The sequence below is a fragment of the Cuculus canorus genome, chromosome 9 (genome assembly GCF_017976375.1).
Source record: "Cuculus canorus isolate bCucCan1 chromosome 9, bCucCan1.pri, whole genome shotgun sequence".
Lineage (NCBI taxonomy): Eukaryota > Metazoa > Chordata > Aves > Cuculiformes > Cuculidae > Cuculus > Cuculus canorus.
Window position 1 is genome coordinate 22,012,646 of NC_071409.1, and position 20,596 is coordinate 22,033,241.

The window sequence follows — 20,596 nt, forward strand, 5'->3', positions numbered from 1 at the left end:
TCAGCTGGTAAAAGTCTCTGCTCTAGAGGTAAGCTCCGCTTAAGATATTCTTCTCTCCTCTTACTTGCCTCTTACCCCTCATTTACTGGAACATTATGGACAAGGTTTTATACCTGCAGAAGAGCATCGACTTGCACATCAACAGGTTCACCAGAAATGGACCATGAAAACCCTGCTCAGCCACCGCACTCTCTCTCTGCAGGAGAGTGGGACCTGGCCAGAAAGTCCTTGCTCCTCCTGGGGAAGGATATCACTGCTAAGGAACATTGTGGCCTTGGTGGGTAGGACCCAACTCTTTGACATGGTCAAGTCAGCTCTGGTTGCCATGCCAGTGGGCATCTCCCGGATCCCCTTCAGTTGAATCCATTAGAAGCTTCTAAAAAAAGCCTTGGATAATTCCTCTTACTGGTCTGTTTCTGGAAGTTGCATACCTGTACACCACCTTAATTGGCTTCTTTTCACCAGCCCAGCTAGAAAGAATAAATGCCAAAAATTTGATAAACATAGGGAGTATCTAAAAGCAACAACACATCTCATAAATAAATTATACTGAACCTTTCTGTAAATGTGCTAGTAATAGCATTTCAGTGCATCTATTTTCTGTTCTAGTGATGGCAAGCACTTGTAATATTCCTTCTTGAATTGAGTAGACTGAAGAGATCTAGATAATGAACAGAGTGTTCACTTTCTGGCAATCAGTTTGACCACACAGGATCCTTACACTGAAAAGACTTATTTTTGCAGAAAGGCCAAATTCTGCAAGATGGCTTGTCATCTTTTCAGCTATTTCAAAGAGTCTATAATTTTTTTCTAAGTTAGGAGGACTACGTTTAGCACAGTATTTCCAAAAACTATGATCAAACCTGCACAATCAAAAAAACCTAGTTATATTTAAGCAAGCTGATTAAAACCTGAAATTTTCTGGGATTAATAAGCCTTCTTTATGCACTACTTCATGTTTATACCGCAGGTAATTAGCTAACTACGTACATTAGCATAGTTACCGCTATTAATTGTTGCATGGAGAGCTTTGTAAGTCTATAGTGTTTTGGGTATTTATCAGATATTCCTCATGCCAGTGATGAGCTACTGAAAAAGCCACAGGACTGTCTGTCCATTGTGGAACCTGTTCCGGCACTCCCTATTTTATTTCTGTGGTCCACTTCCTAGAAACGTTGAGGGCTGATCTGCCACTGTTAGCCTTGACAGCACCAGCAACACCTGCGCAAATTTAGAAGCAGCATTTGTTGGGTTTGATATCCTCTTTTTACTATATCTCACTATTTATCTGTCTAACCAGTCTAATCAATGGGAAAGGAAAAAACCAACCAACCAAACAAACAAAAACCGCTGAGCTAATTAAAATGTACAAATAACCTTTGGGAAGGGTGGATTGCAGAGAATTTCATAAAATATTTTGCTGGGAGGGTATCCTTTGTCTGTACGTGCTCTGAGTGAGGATGTATAAGGTCTATTTGAAGACTAATATACTTTCTACAGTGTGCATACCAAGCCTGTGATGTTCTAAAGGAGGAAGAAGAATGGAGGGAAGAGGAAATAAAAGCTGAACAAAAGAAATGTTAAACGACTTTTTTAACTGTGATTTTACTGATTTTCTTGGTGTGAACAAATTACTAGCTTTTTTTCATGTGCTGGGAAATAATATCTCCATTTATCATTCATATAAAATCAATATATCATGTAATCATATATTCATATCACACTCACGCAAAAAAAGGAAAGTCTTGGCTGTAAATGTCTAAAGCAATGAAGAGTAAAAAAAGACTAGTCCCCATTGTGAGTAGTTCTAAACTAAAGGTCAAACAAATAGGCTGGAAATTGAGGCTACCGTCATTGCTTAAAATGATGATTACTTATTAGGGGCATATCTCACCCAGATCTTAGTGAAGAGGTGATATTGTTAATTAATGTTGGGTCTTTTTTTCTGAAAAGAAGCAAGAAACCAAGGTTTCTCTGTGAAACCAGAGAAAGTGTGTTGATTCTTTCTTACCATTCTTGGTATCCAAAACAAGCATTCTGAATTTAGTCCCGGAGTTGCTGAAAGATTATAATAAATTGAACTGCAACCGGTTGTCATTAAATTTATAAGCTAACAGCATACTGATTAAATTACATACATTTCACACCTATTTTAGTGATAGTCATAAGAGGGCTGAAGTCAGAATTTTCCCAGCTAAACTCTGTTTAATTAACACCACCAGGTTTTGCATTTAAATGTTTTGTCTAGCGAAATTTGGGTTAGATGAGGTTTAAGTAACGTTAAGCATTATTGGAGTGAAATAACTGTTGTGCTGCTGCTGGAGCATCAAAACCAGGAGTTGTGATGTTCAGGGTACTGGTGTAGGGCACCCTGGTCTAGGTCTAGGATATATCTCTACAGCTGGGCTAACCAAGTTTGAAACTTTCTGGCCTTGCATAGGGGTCTCAGACCCCAGAAGCTGTCTCTAGCAGAACTAACTGCTCCTCCCAACTCCCCCAAGGTTTGCAGGCTTCCTCCCAATTGCAGATTTTACACTCCTAGCTTGGATTTTTTGGGATAGGTGCTCAGACTTTGCTCTCTTAAGCCCTGGCCATTGCTCTGGGTTTATCATAATGATAACGACGTATTTCTGCTTAAGTGGAAGCCTGGCTTTTTGGCCCTCTTTGGTCACTAGAGGCTCAGACTATTTATAGAGGAGAGATTACTGCTCTATAAATGCATAGATATATGTGCCCTATTTAGATCTTCATGAATAGATAACTCATATGCACCTCTTAATAGCAAGGAGTGGAGGCAAATCTCTATCGGCTCATAGCTGGGAAGGTATCTTTGCAACATAAGGAATATAAGTGCCTTTTTTTTATTATTCCAAGTAGAGCATTGGACGTGAAATTATCTTAGATTATGACAAACTGATGGAAGTGTCAGAAAAATGTATATATATTTTGTAATATATAAACTTAATATGACCTCTGTAGGCCTCTCTAATGTTATTAACACAACAGATCATCGGCAAGTGATTTGGCCCATTGTCACATGCAGATATCACAGAGACTAATCTGAACGTGATATTGGCGGTGCAGAAAAATATATTTGTCTCTGTCAACATCATAATGTTGTCTTCTCAGGCCTGATTATGGTACATGCATTTCTACTGGCTCAGCACCAGTTCTGCAACATCAGCAGCAGCTATTTAGAGGGACATAATAAATGTCACCGTACTTCAGTGACACCTGCAGCATGTCCAGCTACTAAAGAGCAGCCTGTGCTACCACTGCCAAATGCCAGCTTGTCCACAGAGGGCTCTTGCCTTTCCTTCCACTCCAGTTAGGAGCAGTGGGAGGAGGGAAAAATCACCAAGGGGGAAAAAAAAATCCCCAAACACTAAGGCAGGGAGGGGGATCCCCGCAAGGAAAAATTAAAAACACCAAATCCTACACACAAACACTTCTGCCTCAGAATGATCAACGATTATAGGACTGAATACTGTACACGGAGGTACTAAGTATCTCTGTTCCGCTAGCTCCAGCCAAAAATCCTCCCACTGAATTGCAAAATAAGTTTAGGAATGTGACAGGGATTCAGAATATGGGGTGAGGAATGAGATCGGCAGGTTTGGCTCAGGCTTAGGGGCTGCTATGAAAACTGCTATTGCCAGCTGACTACTTTATCACTGTCGTTTCTCTTCCAAGTCATGAATCTATGCGCATTTACCAAAAACTCCGACTGCCTTTGGCTGGACACTAAATATGAAACCAAGCACCTGTGTAGCAGATATGTGCAGGTGTGTGTTGATTTACTCTGGGTGCAATGGGAACAAGAATACATCAGGAGAAAAAAAAAACACAAAACAAAATACAAAACCAAAACCCAAAGGTTCCTGGCTGAATTACTAGTATTTCATTGTTTTGGTTTTATTTGTCTTCATCTAAGGTTCTAAGTGGGTTTTCTATTGCCAGGTGATTGCAGCTTTATGAGGGTGAAAAAAAGGATGTTTTTAAAAAATATCTCTAGCAAACCAGAAAATGTGAGACTGTTGAATACTGTATCTTTGGGACCCACGAGAAGTATTTTGAACACAGTTAATATCTGACAACCTTTACTCTATTCTAGAGCTGAGAGGACCATTGCTTTAAAATGATGCGTCTCTTAGAGAATATGCATCCATGCACACATACGTACATACATATAAATATAGGTTCATCAGCAGTTGCCTCTCCACAGTATGTTTGCAATGTCTGTAAACAACATGGAGATGGAGGTTTACATGTTACTGGTTTGGTACTTTCAATGTGTATCTTTTTGGTCTTCACTGAAGAATAAAATTATCACAGGACTTTCTGACATAAATCAACATCTCAGCCAAATTAGTCATTCACAGTTAAAAGTTCAAAAGCTTTTACTCTGATTTCAATTGTTTCAGGACCAAATTTTATGAACAAACATAATTAACCATTTTGAAATGCTTCATAAGACAAGATAATTCCTTCCTGACCCCTGCTGAAATCTTGAAGTATGAATACTGATTATCTTGTTTTAGCATGTAAACCTTCCAGCATTTTGTTGATAAACTAGATTAGTTACACTCATAAAAACTAACTCATAGACTTAATGACTACAAAGCGGCGATGTGAATCTGCAATTAGCACAGGTGTGAATTTTTGAGAGGCTTTTAATTGGATTGCAGGTGAGATTAAGTAAGGCTTCTAGGCACGTTGCAAGCAGAAGTGCTGGGATGGGGGGTGAGGAGGGGTTTAGTTGCATAACGATTTCGGTTGGTTTGGGGAGAATTAGGAGGAGAAATAAAGCTAATTCTAGCGCTGGATCTGTACCACAAAAGTGAATAATGAAAATGTTTCCTTCCTGATTATATCACAGCAGCTTGAAGACAGATGCAGGGGCTGTGGGGTCTGTCTTTTGGGATTTACTGAATCTGATCATTACATATATCATCTTTTTATAAATACTGTCCATTCTGGTCAGAGATTTGGAGATAGCCAGGAAGTTATTGTTGGTTTAAAACTATAAAGTATCTAGTCCCTCCAAATCCAGATATTTGCCAGGAAAAAAACCACTAGCTTCTGATTTTTTAAATTCTGTTCCATTTTAATATATGCCATGGTTGCAGGAGCTAATGTTTTAGCCATTATTAATAGAATAATGTACAAATGGTGTAGGTGGTTCTCACAGTTTGGGAGTGCTGTGGTTAATTTCTTTAATTTATAAAGTATTTATAAAGTCCTCAGTTACACTGAATAGTGGTAAAAGTGTGTAGGCAGAAAGCAGTTATCTCCACACCTCTCAATCTTCCAAATTAAATTCACTCTTGCAGCATGTCTAATCACTTCAGGGTACCTCATCATCCTCTCCCTATTACAGGCTATGCAGCACCTTTTCTTACAAAATAGATACATTTTAACTGAGTTTTTAGATTGATCTTATTTTATTAGCTTGTATGTGAGACAATTAGGGTGTTAACCCAGAAAAGAAAAAGCCCATTAAGGGATGTGCCTGATTATTTCCCAAGAATTATTAAAAGTAATTCAAATGAACCTTATTTAGGACTGTGAGAACCAGCTGGAGTTACACATCCAAAGTGATATTTTTGAAATATTAAACTTTTTCCACTTACTAATTACAGAGCTACAAATTTTATAGATATTACTAGCTGAAGTTACATCAGTTATTAAATAACATTAACCATGCCTCGTTTTTCCTGACTTAAAGCAAATATATTTAACTTTTTGTCCTAATTAGGAGTTAGAATTACAGAAAAACATAGCTTAGCATATTTTTTCAGCACGTTTTTTATCTAGACATTCATCCCATTTCGTGTTTCATTTTCAGTGCTACAGTGACTTGGAATGTTACAGTCTTCCCCACCTCTTCTCTTCAAAGGAGCTTGATCTTGTAGCTTTCACTACAGGCATTATGCTGGTCCTAGGAATTATTATTACAAAACAAACCTGGAAATTTATACTTATGTACATGTGGTTGCGTCTGCTCAGTAAGACTTCTGCATTGCATCTCTCCTTGGCAATGACCTCAACACTCCCATTTTTAGACCACCATCTGACTTTTGGTTGATTAAAGTTTTGTCATTGCCTTCAGCAGAAGCACAAGAGTGCCTTTGACTGACATTTTCAATCTTCTCTATCACTTAGTAATCTGGGAGGTGTTCATTAAGAAAAACATTCCACACCTTGGAACATACCTTTATCACAGAGTTCTCTTAATAATAATCTAAATGAGAGAGTAAAGCAGTGGAAAACCTGTTTACGTACTCCTCTCTGCAGAGGAAAATCCATTAAATGCTAACTAAAAATGCCACCAATTCATCTACTTTACATTTTACGTGTTTCTATTATTTTTGCTAGTGAAAATACTCTGAAAAAAATGTTAGCAGAAACAAAAATTTTCCTGTGCCAATCCCTGGCAAAACTGGCAGGATGCTTTCAGCTCATCTGAGGGTCCTCTGCACCTTCATCAAGCTTCTCAACAGGTTAATTTAACTGTACCATGCATCTAATCCACCATAGCCGCTCCCATCTTTATTCACACTCAGATTGTGCATGTATTACTAAAAATATGAAAATCGGTGTATCCAAGAACTCCTTTCTGCAGGGGTCTATTGACAACCAACCACCACCGGAGCTCCCAAGCCTGCGACTGTCTCTTGTGGTCCAGAACTGCAAAGAGGGATCTTAGTCAAAACTCAGCCTATACAGGTCTCTATTCTTACTCCAAGAAATAGCTGAATTGGGTCTGAGGAATGAAATTTGACACCACTTCAGAGCAAGGAAAGCAGTAAAGAAAACCTCATTGAATTTTCTTTCTTATCTCTGGGCACAAAAATGTTAGATTGATGGCTTTAGCTACCTCAGACAAAGGCAGCAGTGGTTTGTGATTTCTTACAATGTTTTGTGCTGGAGTCCCGAAGTATACAGCACAAACAGGTTCTTGTCTGCTTTTTCTACCTAGTTAACCTCTGGCTAACTGTGTCCCATGGTTTTGGTCATAGTAGGACCCAATGCTTGTAGCCCACTGGGCTGGTGAAATCAGGACTGAAATCTCCACTTAAGCAGAGGTCTATCTGTTTTGACAAGACAGTACTTCAGGAGATGGTTGAAACCCCCCTTATCCCCATTAGCTTTTTACTTATTCAATCTAGACCTCATTACTGGTGAGGCAGGTGTGGTGTAGCATGAAAATTGATGGACTTCTGTTGGCAGACTTTTGATCTATTTGAATAATGGAGGGAATAAAAAACATTCAGAGCAATGGAGAGGATTCACAGAGGCTTTAGCCCAGGATGTCACCCACTCCAGAATTAACTATGCAATTTATGTTGAAATAAGAGCAAGCCTTATACCAAATCCCTGAAAATCACACTATATATTATTTTATATATTCAAAAGAGCACCCCTTTTCCATGAAAACAGATGCTGCAGCCTGAATTCTTTCTATTTCACCTTGGTATTACTGTTACAAACTAGGTTACTGTTAATGCACTCTGGCTCTACAATGAATTCTTGGCATTTGACATTCATAACTCCGTGTTTAGAAAAATAGACTAATCCATTAAAAACCTTGAAAATAATGGTTCTAGCAAAGCATACAGTGCCTAAAGCAATATAATTATTGGTCAATAATTCCTCTTTAGCTGTTGCATTACTACCACTTTATCTCAACATTTGGCTTCTTACCCTTTGATCTGTTAATTATCTTTTTACCCTCTGATCCTCTTTGCAATTCCTTGGCAATTTGATCCATTAATTACAGTACCCGTATATTCCCTATTATTTTGTAGAACACGCATTTGTTCTAATCCTCTTCATACAAAAACTTGCCATCAACGTATATCTATTTCTGAAAAAATATATATGGATTGAAAATTAAAAGCAAGTTTAGACTTCCCTTGCAATCCTTTTGACTTCATGAAAATGTCTCAGTAGTTTGTTATTGACTTAAATTTTGATGGAAATGGGTGCTCATCTCTCGTTCGCGCTCAACATGCATCAGTTTGGGATATAAACCGGTGTTGCTGGTTGGTGTTTGGGAATCAATGGAGGATGACCTGCCTAGGGAGTAAAGAGGAATGGGGTCATGTCAGAATCCTTCCTTCTGCTTCTGGCTGACCCAGACCCTCTGTTCCCACTGGGACACATTGTAGGTCAGTTTAGAAGCTGCTCACTCACATATAGCTTGTTCAGTGCAGTGTTGTGGTTTTACAGTGAAGTTGCTTACACCTCTTCCCCCTACTCTAAATAATCCATTTTGTAAACCTTGTAGATAAAAGCATGCTAGCTCAGAATGGATATTAGTAGATCTCCCTGCCTGCTTCATGCAGGAAAGAAGATGAGGGCAAGCTGGGTCTCTTCAAGGTTCATGAAAAGAATCTCATTTAAATCTCCTGTGTCTCAGTTTGCTTATTGGGGTTGTAGGGATTCATCCATTAACATTTACCTACTTCTTTAACACCAAAGCAAGCAGATTTAGTTCAGTACTGAGGACCTGGGAAATCTCAATCGATAAAGCACAGCAAAACATAGACTCTACAAATCTAAGTTTTATCCAGTTTTGTTGTGGCATTTAGTTGCAAATGCCTACTTTGTCCTTTGGCCAAAGCTGCCGGCCGTTTAAAGTAAAGGGGCTGTGGGGTGTTCACTCAAACTCAACAACTTCTCATTCCAGACAAACCTCTGCAAAGTTGCCAAAAAGCTATCATTAATACAACATTTTTCTTTCTGAGCTTGTTTCTGCTTTAAAAATGATTATTTGAACACCTCTTTTCTTGTGTAAATAATCTTTGCAGTTTTTAATACAGAGGACTCATTTTAGATTCTCTAGTTTAAAAAAAAAAATCTCATTTCTCTGCATCCAATTCCTTTCAATCAGATTACTCTTACAAACTACAAGGATGGCAACAGCAAAATGTATGTTACAGAGATGTCTTCCTCTACAATCCAAAGAAAAATCTCCTAAGGAATAACATTCCTCTCTCACAATTTCAAACCAAAAGTGTGCTTATTCAACACAGTCCTGTCTAATCATATTGACTTATTCTTCCCTTTTTTCCATCTTAGACCTATGTGATAGCATATAAGTTGCCATTTTTCATATTAGTTCTTAAATAGCTCACAATTCCTTGCATCACAAGGCACTTAACAGCTTTTCTGTAATCTGATTGTTCAATTGTCTGAATATTTCTTGACACAGAAAAGTGAAGTACAAGATCTGCTTGAAATATCTTGAGATACAGTAGGCCATTTCACCGTAACTGAAGCAAATAATGGAGAATTTGTAAAATAAAATATAAAAAAAATGAATTGTAGTTCGCAATAAATACACATACTGCTTCAAGGGTATTTCTGTTTGAATTATGGAACTTCTCATTCTCTGCTTGAAATCAGGTCTTATCTGCTTGACTTCACTTTATAGTCCCCTAGCCAGATATCTCAGCTGCTTCTGAGACATGCTATAATTCAATACTATATGGAGAAGCTCAGTTCAGTGATTAATTGCAGATCTCAGACTTGCCAAACATAACCAGAAAGGTGGTCAGAACTGCTGACAATATTGTTTTTCTTCACTACCACCTGCATTATGAAGGAAAACTTTTTGCTTCTCCCTTTGGTGGAACTCAGTACTGTCAAGTCCTCCAACCAGAGGAGCAATATCACCAACATCTACTGAATTCCAGGCCTGGATTTGTGTCTAACTTGATGTGTAAAATAGTAAAAGAAGAAACTTGCTAACCAAAAAAGTCTTCAGAGAGGAGATATCATTTCATCTAATAGTCTTTATTTGTGTGTGTGTGTGTGCAATACTTATCCCAGTCAATATTTCAAATATTAAAATCCAGTTAGATACATAATGTGAACACATAATTTTTATTTTCCTACAGTACACTCCACAGTTCACCTGATTGTGATACTTTTTAATCTCCAGTTTCAATCCAAATTCATGTAACCAAAACCCTTGGATCTCCGGGACATGGTTTAGTGGTTGATAAGAATGGTTGGACTTGGTGATCCTGGATGTCTTTTCCAAACTAGTGATTCTGTGACTCTGTGATTTTCCTTTGTCATTAACTAATATGTCCTCCTAATAACAAAGTAATGTCTCCATTTTCTTTTTGTATCCCTCTAACAACATCTAACACCAGGTTGACTTCAGTTGTTGCCTGGGCTGTCATTCAGTGTTATGAAACCTTAAGAGATCTTCAGGGTGTTCCCATAAACAGAGTTCAGCTGCAGTCCATTTCCTAACAGATATCATTTTGCCTTTCCTACCACACCAAGTAGGTTAGAAGTATTAGCAGAGCTTATCGCAGCTCTTGCGTTTGCCCTTTTAGCTCCGAGTAGCAATTAAAACCCAAGATCTCAAGAAAAATTTGTTTTTATTTTCAGTCATCTTTTGATTTACTGCTCTCAGAATTTTTGCTGCAAAGAAGTACAATATTTAGAAAGCTCATCTAAAGGTGATTGAAGTCAATGAAAGCCTTCCAGTTGAATTTTGCAGTCTTTAAGTTGAACCCTAATTTAACAGCTTAGACAGGCCCCACTATTTCAATAGAAGTCGATGTACAAGTTATGCTTTGACATACACACACAAACTCCAAAACAATTGCACATGTATTTATAACTAAAATGAATGTGTGCGTGTCCAGGAATTGCAATGCTTTGTTGACTACAATCTTCTTGACAGAAAAATTCCAAAGAGCGAGATGCCAACTTCAGTTTTGTAGCATATAGCATTGCTTTTCCTGTTACTGCTGGGAGAGGCACAGGCTTTAAATATTGTTTATCACTGAAATATTTAGATAACCTTCCTCTCTTCTTTTCTGCCTGTGCTATTTAAACAAGAAGCTTTATTTGAGCAAGGGCTCTTTAACCTCGACACAGTGGGGTTTGTTTCTCATTTCAGCCGCCTTATTCCTTGACATAAAATCCAATGATCTTGCTACCCCTGCCTTGAGATTAGCTGATATTTTGCCTTTTGATGAGGAAAGCTCAGGAAGAAGCATTTTCCAAACAGGGACTGTTCAGTCTAGAGATGAGAAGGCTGAAGTGGGATCTTGTTAATACATATAAACACCTGAAGGGAGGGTGCAAAGAGGACAGAGGCTCTTTCTAGTGGTGCCCAGTGACAAGATAAGAGGCAAGGGGCAAAAACTGAACCACAGGAACACAAGGAAACACTTTTTCACTCTGAGGGTTGCCCAGGGAGGCTGTGGAGTCTCCATCCTTGGACATATTCAAAAGCTACCTGGACACAGATCTTAGCAACTGGTTCTAAGTGGTCCTGCTTGAGCAGATAGGTTGGACCAGGTAACCTCTAGAGGTTCCTTCCTACCTTAACCATTCTGTGATTCTGTGAAATATATCCATCATTTCAAAACGAAGCATATCAGACCTGAAACATGAGGATTCTGAGTGCTTTTAAGTCTACCCCAGAATATATGTTGCAAAGAACTGTAAAAATCAAGACATATGTCATATTAGATTATGTTCCCCTTGTCCAATGGGGTTTCCAAACTGTGTAGCACCCAAAATATCATAAGATTTTGATCTTTAATGTCTTTTCACTGTCAACAAACTTCTTGTCTAATTTTTTTTGCTTTCCTTTTTCTGTAATGAGAAGTAAACACGCCTTTGCTTGACCAATTTCTTTGAACTGAAAAATAAACCTGTAACTTGGGGCATACTTGGAAATGTTTACAGATGTTCAGTAACCCCATGAAGACTCCCATGTCCCTTTGAATTTAATGGAAGTTGACAGTGAATTCAATGAAGCGCAAATTTCCCTCTCAATTTCACTAGCACTTTCTCTGGATTTATTATGCCTGTTATTTCACACATGGTCTGTAAATAGCGTTATAATACAGCCACTGACTCAGCCATAGCATTTCAGTTGAGAAGTTAGAAACCAAAGTCTTTAGCCATTAGTTGCCTTCAGTTTACATCTGCAATGGATAATCTGTATTCAACACTCTTGAGATTTGTCTTTTATTGCTAATTGGTTTCATTTATTTGCTAGAAGCTTCTTCTAAGTAGGAAGGGTAAATCCCTCTCCTTTAGGGAAATATCAATAATATACTATAAGGCAAGATTAACTGCTGCACAAGGGCCTTATAATCCAAATAGATCTCAGCAGCTTCAGCTCATTCTTGTGGGCCCTGTGTCAGGAGCAGTGACACGGTATGAGATCTCATCATGGAATGGTACACCCCATCCTCCGTTCTAATTCCAATCTTGCGAACAGCAATGTGAGGCACTGCAAAGTCCAGTGTGTTAGCTGATTATCCGATGGATGCTACCTGCTTTGCCATGGCTTTATTGCTGTGATGAATACTAAGGTGGTAAATCATAGTTGTGTAACAGTAGACTTAAGAATATGGATTTTTTTCTTCTTTTTTACTTTTGTGTGTGTGTAAGTAAATTGCCATCAACAGGATTACTGCAGTCCTGGATTGTATGTCGTACAGAATTTTTGAACTTTAAATCTCCTTAGTTCCTTCATAACCAGCCTTGCAGATCTGGCAGGCTAAGGTTTTAGCTTGTTATCCTTCTAATCCTGTCTCAGTACTTGCTGCCCTTGATAGTTTTCAAGCAAGCAGGTGCCTGGAAGGAAATGGAGTCAGATATCTGATTACCGTCTTCGCCATGCTCTGAGGAGTGATGAGAAGAGTTATGCTAGGGTACGTGCAAGCGGGAAACGGAAGGGAATAGCAGAAATGCCATTGCCTTGGGTCACATACTGGTGTGAAGCTGTTCTGGTAGAAGCACGTCCTCCTCAGTCCAGCACAGTGACAGACTTGTCCCCTGGCCAGCAAATGAGCTGAGGATTTGGAGAATGGCAAAGGTGCTGTGATGTCAGGGAGCAAAATCTCGTCTCTGCTTCGGCATCTCAAGAGAGAGGAGCTAATGTAAGAGTTAATGTCTCCTGGCCTCTGTCAGGAAAACTGGATGGCCCTTGCTAAACTGTTTTTCTGGTTTTAGTTTCAACAAGCTGTGTATGCTGCAAAGCCCTATTAAGATCAACTGACTTATGCTGGTGCTTAAAGGTACCCACAAAAAAAATGTGCTTTGCTGATAAAAAATGGACTTGAACTGAAGCACTTTGCTGCATAAAGTTCTAAGTCAATATTTTAACTGGGCTGTGTAATTTCCTGTCGTTTAATGTGAGGCATCTCCTTGTGCCTTCAGTTCAGAATAGTCTTATACATATCATCGGGAAGACTGTGCTCATCCTATGCCTCACTACATCTTATTATGAAGTTATAATACTACTCTATAACCTTGCTGGAGGGAGACTTCCAAACAAATGCAAGAAAGCTGGCCTCCCATACTGATGAATGAATATTTTAAAGTAGGTATGTCTGCATATCCATCCAGCAGCCAGCCTTGGTGGATTTTTGTTCCTTATCTTAAGAGAGCTGGAGTTTATACACTTAACTATTTACCACTCAGTCACAAAGTCTGCTTAGGATTTTAGAAACTTAGTTCTTGGAGTTCTACCTTATACAGCACTTGTCATAGAATCATAGAATCATAGAATGATTTGGATTGGAAGGGACCATGAAGGTCATCTAGTCCAACCCATCTGCAGGGAGCAGGGACATCCTTAGCTAGATCAGTTTGCTCAGAGCCCCATCCAACCTAGCCTTCAATGTATTCAGGGATGTGGAATCTACCACTTCTCTGGGCAAACTGTTCCGGTGTTTCAGCACCCTTAGCAAATTAAAAAAATAATAATAAAAAAATCCTAATATCCGGTTGAAACTTCTCCTTTTTTAGTTTAAAACCATTACCTCTTGTCCTGTTGCTACACACCCTTCTAGAAAGATTTTCTCCATCTTTCTTATAAGCCCCCTTTGAATCTGAAAGTCTGCAATAATGTCTCCTTAGAATCTTCTCTTCTCTAAGTGGAACAATTCCAACTCTCTCATCCTCTCTTCATAGGGGAGTTGTTTAAGGTGTCTGATTATTTTGGTGGCCCTCACCCTTACCCACTCCAATAAGTCAATGCCTTTCTTATGCTGAGGTCTCCAGACCTGGATGCAGTATTCTAGCTGTGGCCTTATCAGAGAAGTAGAGGGAAAGAATTACATCCCTCACACCCAGCTTCTCATCCCCCAGGATCCCCCAGGTCCTGCTCTGTAGAGATGTTCTCACTCTCTTCAAGCCCCCAGCCTGGATGGATACTGAGGGTTGCCCTGACCCAAGTGTGGGTCCTTGCACTTTGCCTTGTTGAACTTCACAAGGTTTTCACAAGCCCATTTCTCCAGCTTGTCAAGGTCCCTCTGGATGGCATCCTGTCCCGTGGAGGTGTCAACCTCACCATTCGACTCGGCATCATCAGCAAACTTGCTGAGGGTGCACTCAATCCCGTCATTTGTCATGTTACCTAATTGTGTTGTTTATACATTTCAAACCCGATATTATACCAGTTTATGGGTTGTATAGCAATCTGGGAAATATTTTGCGTGTTTGTTTCTGATAAAAATTTGCAAAAGCCTTCAGACCCACTCCTACTCAAAAGGCTTTAAAATATAAAATTAAAGAGTCAGCGTTTTTTAAAAACCTAATCTGTTCTGAACTCTTCAAAGCAGGAGAACTTTACCAGTGCAACAAACGGTCAGACATTCCCTCTGTGCCTGATAAAACCTACTGACATCTTCAGGGAACTATGCTGCTGTAGGAATATTGTACCAACTCCATCATTGCTAACAGTGCATGCACAGTCCTAGAACCAGCTTGAAAATGTTGAAGCCAGATATTACCAGTCTCTTCGACAATAACCACTTGTTTCATGTGAAATATCTATGTAGACTGCACGGTGTGCTCATAATAAATATAGGTACAGCAGTTTCTTTTTCTATGTTGTGATTATCAGGGTGTCTTATTGGCTGCATATCTACCAGATTTGTGCAAGTATAGGGAGAAAGAAAGTCTATGGAGGGTTGTAAAAATATCATATGCAGTCTCTGAGGTAATTGAAATAATTCTGTGAAAATCATTTTACCTTTCTTCATGCAGTCCCAATATTTTCAGTACCAGACAAAGTATATTTGGAAAGCATATTGGTGTGATTAGTACAGAGAAACTTGTAAGTAAAGGCAAAATGGCATTAAAAAGTCGGCTACCAGAAACAACCCAGGCAAAAGCAAAAACTAAAATGATGTTATTTGTACAAAGAAGTGGGTTTGTGTAACAAATGCATAAAGGAGAATTGCTCTTTTAATTCACTACAGAATTGTTCTGCTGACCTGTGCTGTATGTTAGGAGGAGTTTAGCTGGGCCACTCTCAATATGATCCCAATACTGGCTCTGTAACTGATCTTTGAGTATCTAGAATTTATTAAAGACTTCAGATGTTCCTTAGAGGTTTGTTAAATATTCTGTATTATTTTGAAGGATGAGCATGGTGTCAATCTTAGGTTTTGACTTTGTAGAAATTGTTTGAAAAGTGCTCTTTAGAGCAAGTGAAGATAAGCAAATGGGCTCCTAAAATGCAGAAAAAACCTTGGAGTTTGTATAGCTCTGACTCTCATTCCATGCTTCGTCTCACCTAAGCAATAGAAAAGAGAAGAGGAGAGGAGAGGAGAGGAGAGGAGAGGAGAGGAGAGGAGAGGAGAGGAGAGGAGAGGAGAGGAGAGGAGAGGAGAGGAGAGGAGAGGAGAGGAGAGAAGAGAAGAGAAGAGAAGAGAAGAGAAGAGAAGAGAAGAGAAGAGAAGAGAAGAGAAGAGAAGAGAAGAGAAGAGAAGAGAAGAGAAGAGAAGAGAAGAGAAGAGAAGAGAAGAGAAGAGAAGAGGAGACATTTTCTGAGGGGAAAAAAAAAAAAGTGTTAATAATGTTTGTACCCATTTTCCTGAGTGCTTACCTTGTGCAGACATGGAACTGAGAGGCAGCTCTTCTCTGTCACCCACTGATCCCAGTAACTTGAGCAGTTGCATGTTTCCTCAAAGTCTTTTCAAGTGGAGATCAGTTATCACTACGCCTCATTTCTGGAGTGGTTTCTGCTTCCTTCACGTGCTGGTGGAAACCAGCTGCAGCATTCCTGCTCTTCCGTGTCTCTCCTGCGGACAATTTCAGTGCCTTTCTTCCATCACAGTTTATTTTACAAGGGATGTCGAGACACAGGAATGACACGGAGGAAATCTGGGGATCCTGAGGTTCCTTTTTGAACTGTCACACCATTCTCCCCTGACACCACCCCTATATTTTAGTCTGACCTAAAAGAGAGGAGAGGAAGAAATAAAAATATTATTTAGAGTGCCTGCAGGGAGGAGTACTGTATGCACAGCTTGAACACAGCAGGTTCAGGTCAGCCTGAGCCTCCTGAACTTTAAAACCAGAGAGAACAAGTAGTTGAACAAGTTCATTATTTGATATGTTGTAAGCTAGGCTTTTCAGTTAATTATCCCTTTCTCTCACTCGAGTCCCATCTTACATGACCTGTGTTACATTGCCCATTTTCTGACAGAAACACAACAGATAAGCCTCTCACTGGCAGTGGCCTTGGTTATCTGTGTCTCTTTGAGAACAGAAATGTGCTCTCAGTAGCTGAAAAAATAAAAACAATCCCTGCATAACGTCCCTGCAAATTACGTCACAAGAAAAGGAGAGAGTATTTTCATAAGATTTTCCTTTTTGAATAAGCGAGAGTAGGAGAGGTAGAAAGCTGTTTATCAAAGACAAATATAAAAATAAAATTTTGCTTGCCATGAAAGTGTATCACTATGTGCAGAACAGATAGACTGTTCTCAGAAGTTGTAATTTAGTGAATTTCTCTGTCGTCAGCAGTTATTACCAGCTCTGCCTCTCTCCTGTTGACTCCAACAGGACCATAAACATCATGGGACTAAGAGCTGGTGCCTCTCTTTTTGAGTTTATGCTGTGTGCAAGGTTATTTTAAGAGGGTAATTATTTATCAAGATGCAGACAGAGAATTACAGAAGCAAGGAGAGCCTTGTTTCTTGGGAATGCATCAAATCAAACTTTCCATAAAATTTTCTAGATGGGCAGAATATTCATCAGTCACAAATTATCTGTGTGTGCTCTGGGCCCTGTTCCCCTGATGAATTCCTCTTTCTATGCATCTTGATAGATTTCTTTCTGGCATCACACATTTCAATTTCTATAACATTTTTACATTATATACGAGTTATCCATAGTCTGCAAAAGGATAGCTGGATTGAGAAAAGATTATATTATTCTCTTTGCTCATCAAAAAAAACCCCAAAAAACCCAGAAAACCGGCATTTTTAGTTATTATTTCTTTTTTTTTTGTCTGTGGACTTACGAAGTGTGATAGAAATGAAGCAATATACTCATTTTACTGTCTCTTAAAGCTACATATGACTCTTATGAAAATTTCTCAGTGCCTACTAACATATATGACAGATGCTTGTAACTATTCACAGGAAAAAAAACCAAACAGTGGCAGCAATAAAAATGCTGACAATAACATAATGTCTTTGTCCACTGAGATTTGGCAATAATCAATACATCTTGCCTTCTCTAAACATACTCTGGCTTCTAGAAGATTTAAGAATTTTGCTTCCTATAGATGTAGATTGTCTAAGGTTTAGGCAAGTTGAAAAATTCAGAGAATATTACAGAAATTACTGGAAGAACAATAAATATTTAAATTTCAGAAATTCAGAGATTACCTCCAGCTGGGCAGGAGCAGACAATATTCCAGATCTGCAACAGCATAAAAAATCAATAGGATGGAGGACATGGTTATTCCTGCTGTAGATATAATTCTGATTGCTTTATCTTCCGGCAAGAAAATTTATTGCAAACACCATGGACCTCCTTTTTTCACTGCTACATGAAAAGGAGTGTTTCCACTGAGACCTAGAATATTATCTCAGTTAGTGGAAAATCAGCTCCTGTCTTTGTACAAGTCAAGTGTCTGGAATGTATGTGTTAAACTTTAGTAACTCTATTGAAGCACAACATCGTAAAGTATTTTTTCCTTTTGTACAAAAGGTCAGAGTACATCATCATCGATGTCTAACGTCCTCTATTAAGAAAAACTATTCATCAAGAGAAAACAAACAGTACTCGTTTTAATTGCTTAGTACATTGCTTAGTATTTAATCATTGTAAAACGGATGTGTGAAGCATTTAGACTTTTTATCAGCTTAGATGCTTATCAGTTCTGGTGCAAACACTTCCCTTCATCCTTTTGAGCCTCACATAATCATTTTCTGAGCACGAAAAGCTTTTCCTCGTAATATTTTCCCAAGGTTCTTCATTTCAGATGAGAACAGAAAGAGAAATTACCTATAACCACAAGGAGAACTGTCTCATAGGAGTCCCAGTTCATCTAAAATAAAATCCTATACCCCAGGATGGAGCACCAGTCGAAGTCCAAGTCTGAGACCTACCCAACTTGGGGCTCTTTTTCTTCAGAAACAATGTCCCCAAAATAGCATGGCAACTTATGCCTTTATGTGACTAACTATAGTCATGAGGTCACCCTGGCACTTCAACTATCTCACAGGAAACATTTCTCGTGGTTGATGGAACCGTCAAACCTTTGGGACCTTTCTTCCTTTTAAGAATACTCAATAAGCGGTTTTGAGAGTTCCCCTACACTCCCTTGTAGATGTGAAAAGAAGTAGACTGATTTTGCAGTAAAGTTGTAAAGTGTGTATGAGAATGTTGTGCTGCAAAGCCTCATCAGGGCTTCAGGTGAGCTCAATAATTGCCCAAAAGTAGTCTACTGCAGGGATCAGAAGTTGAAAGATGGCTTCTTGTCTTCCTGTATGTTAGCGCCAAATATTATGTATACGTAAATGATGATGATGATGATAAAAATTTATGTGACAAAAGCAGAGCAGGAAATTTAGATGAATATTTCTTGGTGTGAAAAAGGCTTTTAAATTCCAAATAGAGGAATATAGGGAGAGGGATACAGTTATTTGATCCTGTAAAGCGTAGCACTCTTTTTCACACTTAGATGAAGCAGCTGAAGTTTTTAATATTCAGCAATTCACTTGATGGCATTCATGACAAATCAGAAGTTCCTAAATGAAGCATTTGTGTACAGTTCTTTAGTGCATGGTTAGTTACAAAGATACAAAATATGACAGAAAAACACAGTATGTTAATAATAACTGCAATATATTTGATGCAAATGGTTTAATTGTGTGCCAGGCTACCAATACCTTTGCTTCAGATCACGTTGGTTTACATTTATAGCAAATATTTGTTTTCATCAGATAAATGTAAGTAACGTAATCACAAGTAAATGAAGGCAGTGGATTGGTACTTTCCACATTTTTAAATGCAGCTGTTTTTTACCCTTCTTTGCTGTCTAGGAGCACTTCGGAATTCTGACTGTGAAGGATTTTTTTTCCCCTGACTAGGGGTATTAGTGGTTAATAAAGTAAAAGATCTGAAAAACTTTTTTAATTATATATTTTTATTTTATTTTATTGCTTAGCTTTTATTAATTTTTCACATACGTATAAAGGAAAGCAAAGAAGCAAAAGGCACCAAAATGTACACACACGAATAGCTTGTACAGTCTTTAAAAAAGATTGTTGAGATAACAGAGATAAGACTTTTAGATTGTAAGGTTGTGAGGTGAAGAAACATAAAACCTTTGGCAAAAAAAAGTTATCTTTAAACCTTTTCCCACTGCTTCCTGTGCCACAGTCATCTTCTTTAGGTTGTAATGTTATTTAGTTGTAAAATAGCTTATTCTGGCAGTAATGCCAGTTCAGTTTTCTCAAGGGACACATACTTCCTAAGATACTGCATAGAATAAATATTTTGGTTCACATATAGGCTATAACAAGTGCATTCCCATCACCTCTAGCTGGTAGAGGTCTAGGAAAATGTGTCCTCATTCGTATCTGGATATGTTTCCAAAGTTGACGTGATAACACTAGGAAATAATACAAAAGCTAGAAGATTAAACACAGTCATTAAAGGCAATATAATTGAACTTCCCTTTCAAACATGAGTGCTTTGCAAGAATTCATCTTCATGGCTTAATCTCAGTGTATTCAGGAGAAATTTTGAATTGCATCCTCATATCTACAGTCCACCTGTCCTAGACAGCTTTGGAGATTTATAATTACAGTGCGTATCTAAAATGACTGCAGTTTATTTGGGGAGGGAAGTGGCAAGGGGAAGTGAAAAAGTATTGCTCGGTTGGGGATTGTGTGTTTCTTCATAGGTAAATTCATTCATAGGTAACAGAAAATTAATTGGTATGTAGTTATGCAAAAAGAAAAATGAATAACAGAGCCCAACAAACACAAAGTGGCAACTAGTGTGTATTCATATTTCCTAAAAAATTCTCAAATCAAGTGTTTTATCACAAGATAAATTGCAGGAGATACCATAACTGCTACTTTTAAAAGAGATATGGGAAGCACTTTGCAGCCAATTTGTCAGAAATGTGAGCTGTATAACTAGATAGCCACATGGTTGCCATCTTTACAGCAAATGTGCTACAGAACAAAATTGTTGTCCACTTGCTAACTTTGTATTCTCTTTTTCCTGAATTTGTCTGTTGGTGTAAGTCCATGGATTTGGTCCAGTATGAAACACATTTCACATT

The 20,596-nt window shown here is 38.4% G+C and overlaps 1 protein-coding gene across 5 annotated transcripts in view; it reads right to left on the reverse strand.

The window, feature by feature from the left end:
• The window catches only part of LOC128853012 (translation initiation factor IF-2-like), a 155,762-nt gene that overhangs the window by 27,354 nt on the left and 107,812 nt on the right, over positions 1-20,596 (reverse strand). For 2 of the 5 annotated variants that reach the window (XR_008451215.1, XR_008451213.1), the window contains exons 1-2: positions 15,890-20,477; positions 12,765-12,912 (exon numbers count right to left, since the gene is read on the reverse strand). Coding sequence is in view for 1 of the 5 variants with exons in the window: in XM_054074294.1 (XP_053930269.1) it covers positions 16,232-16,241 (10 nt within the window). In the remaining 4 variants the exon portion in view is untranslated. Of the gene's footprint in view, positions 1-12,645; positions 12,913-15,889; positions 20,478-20,596 lie in introns of those variants that run through there. The other 3 variants (XR_008451214.1, XR_008451216.1, XM_054074294.1) reach the window with 2 other exon arrangements.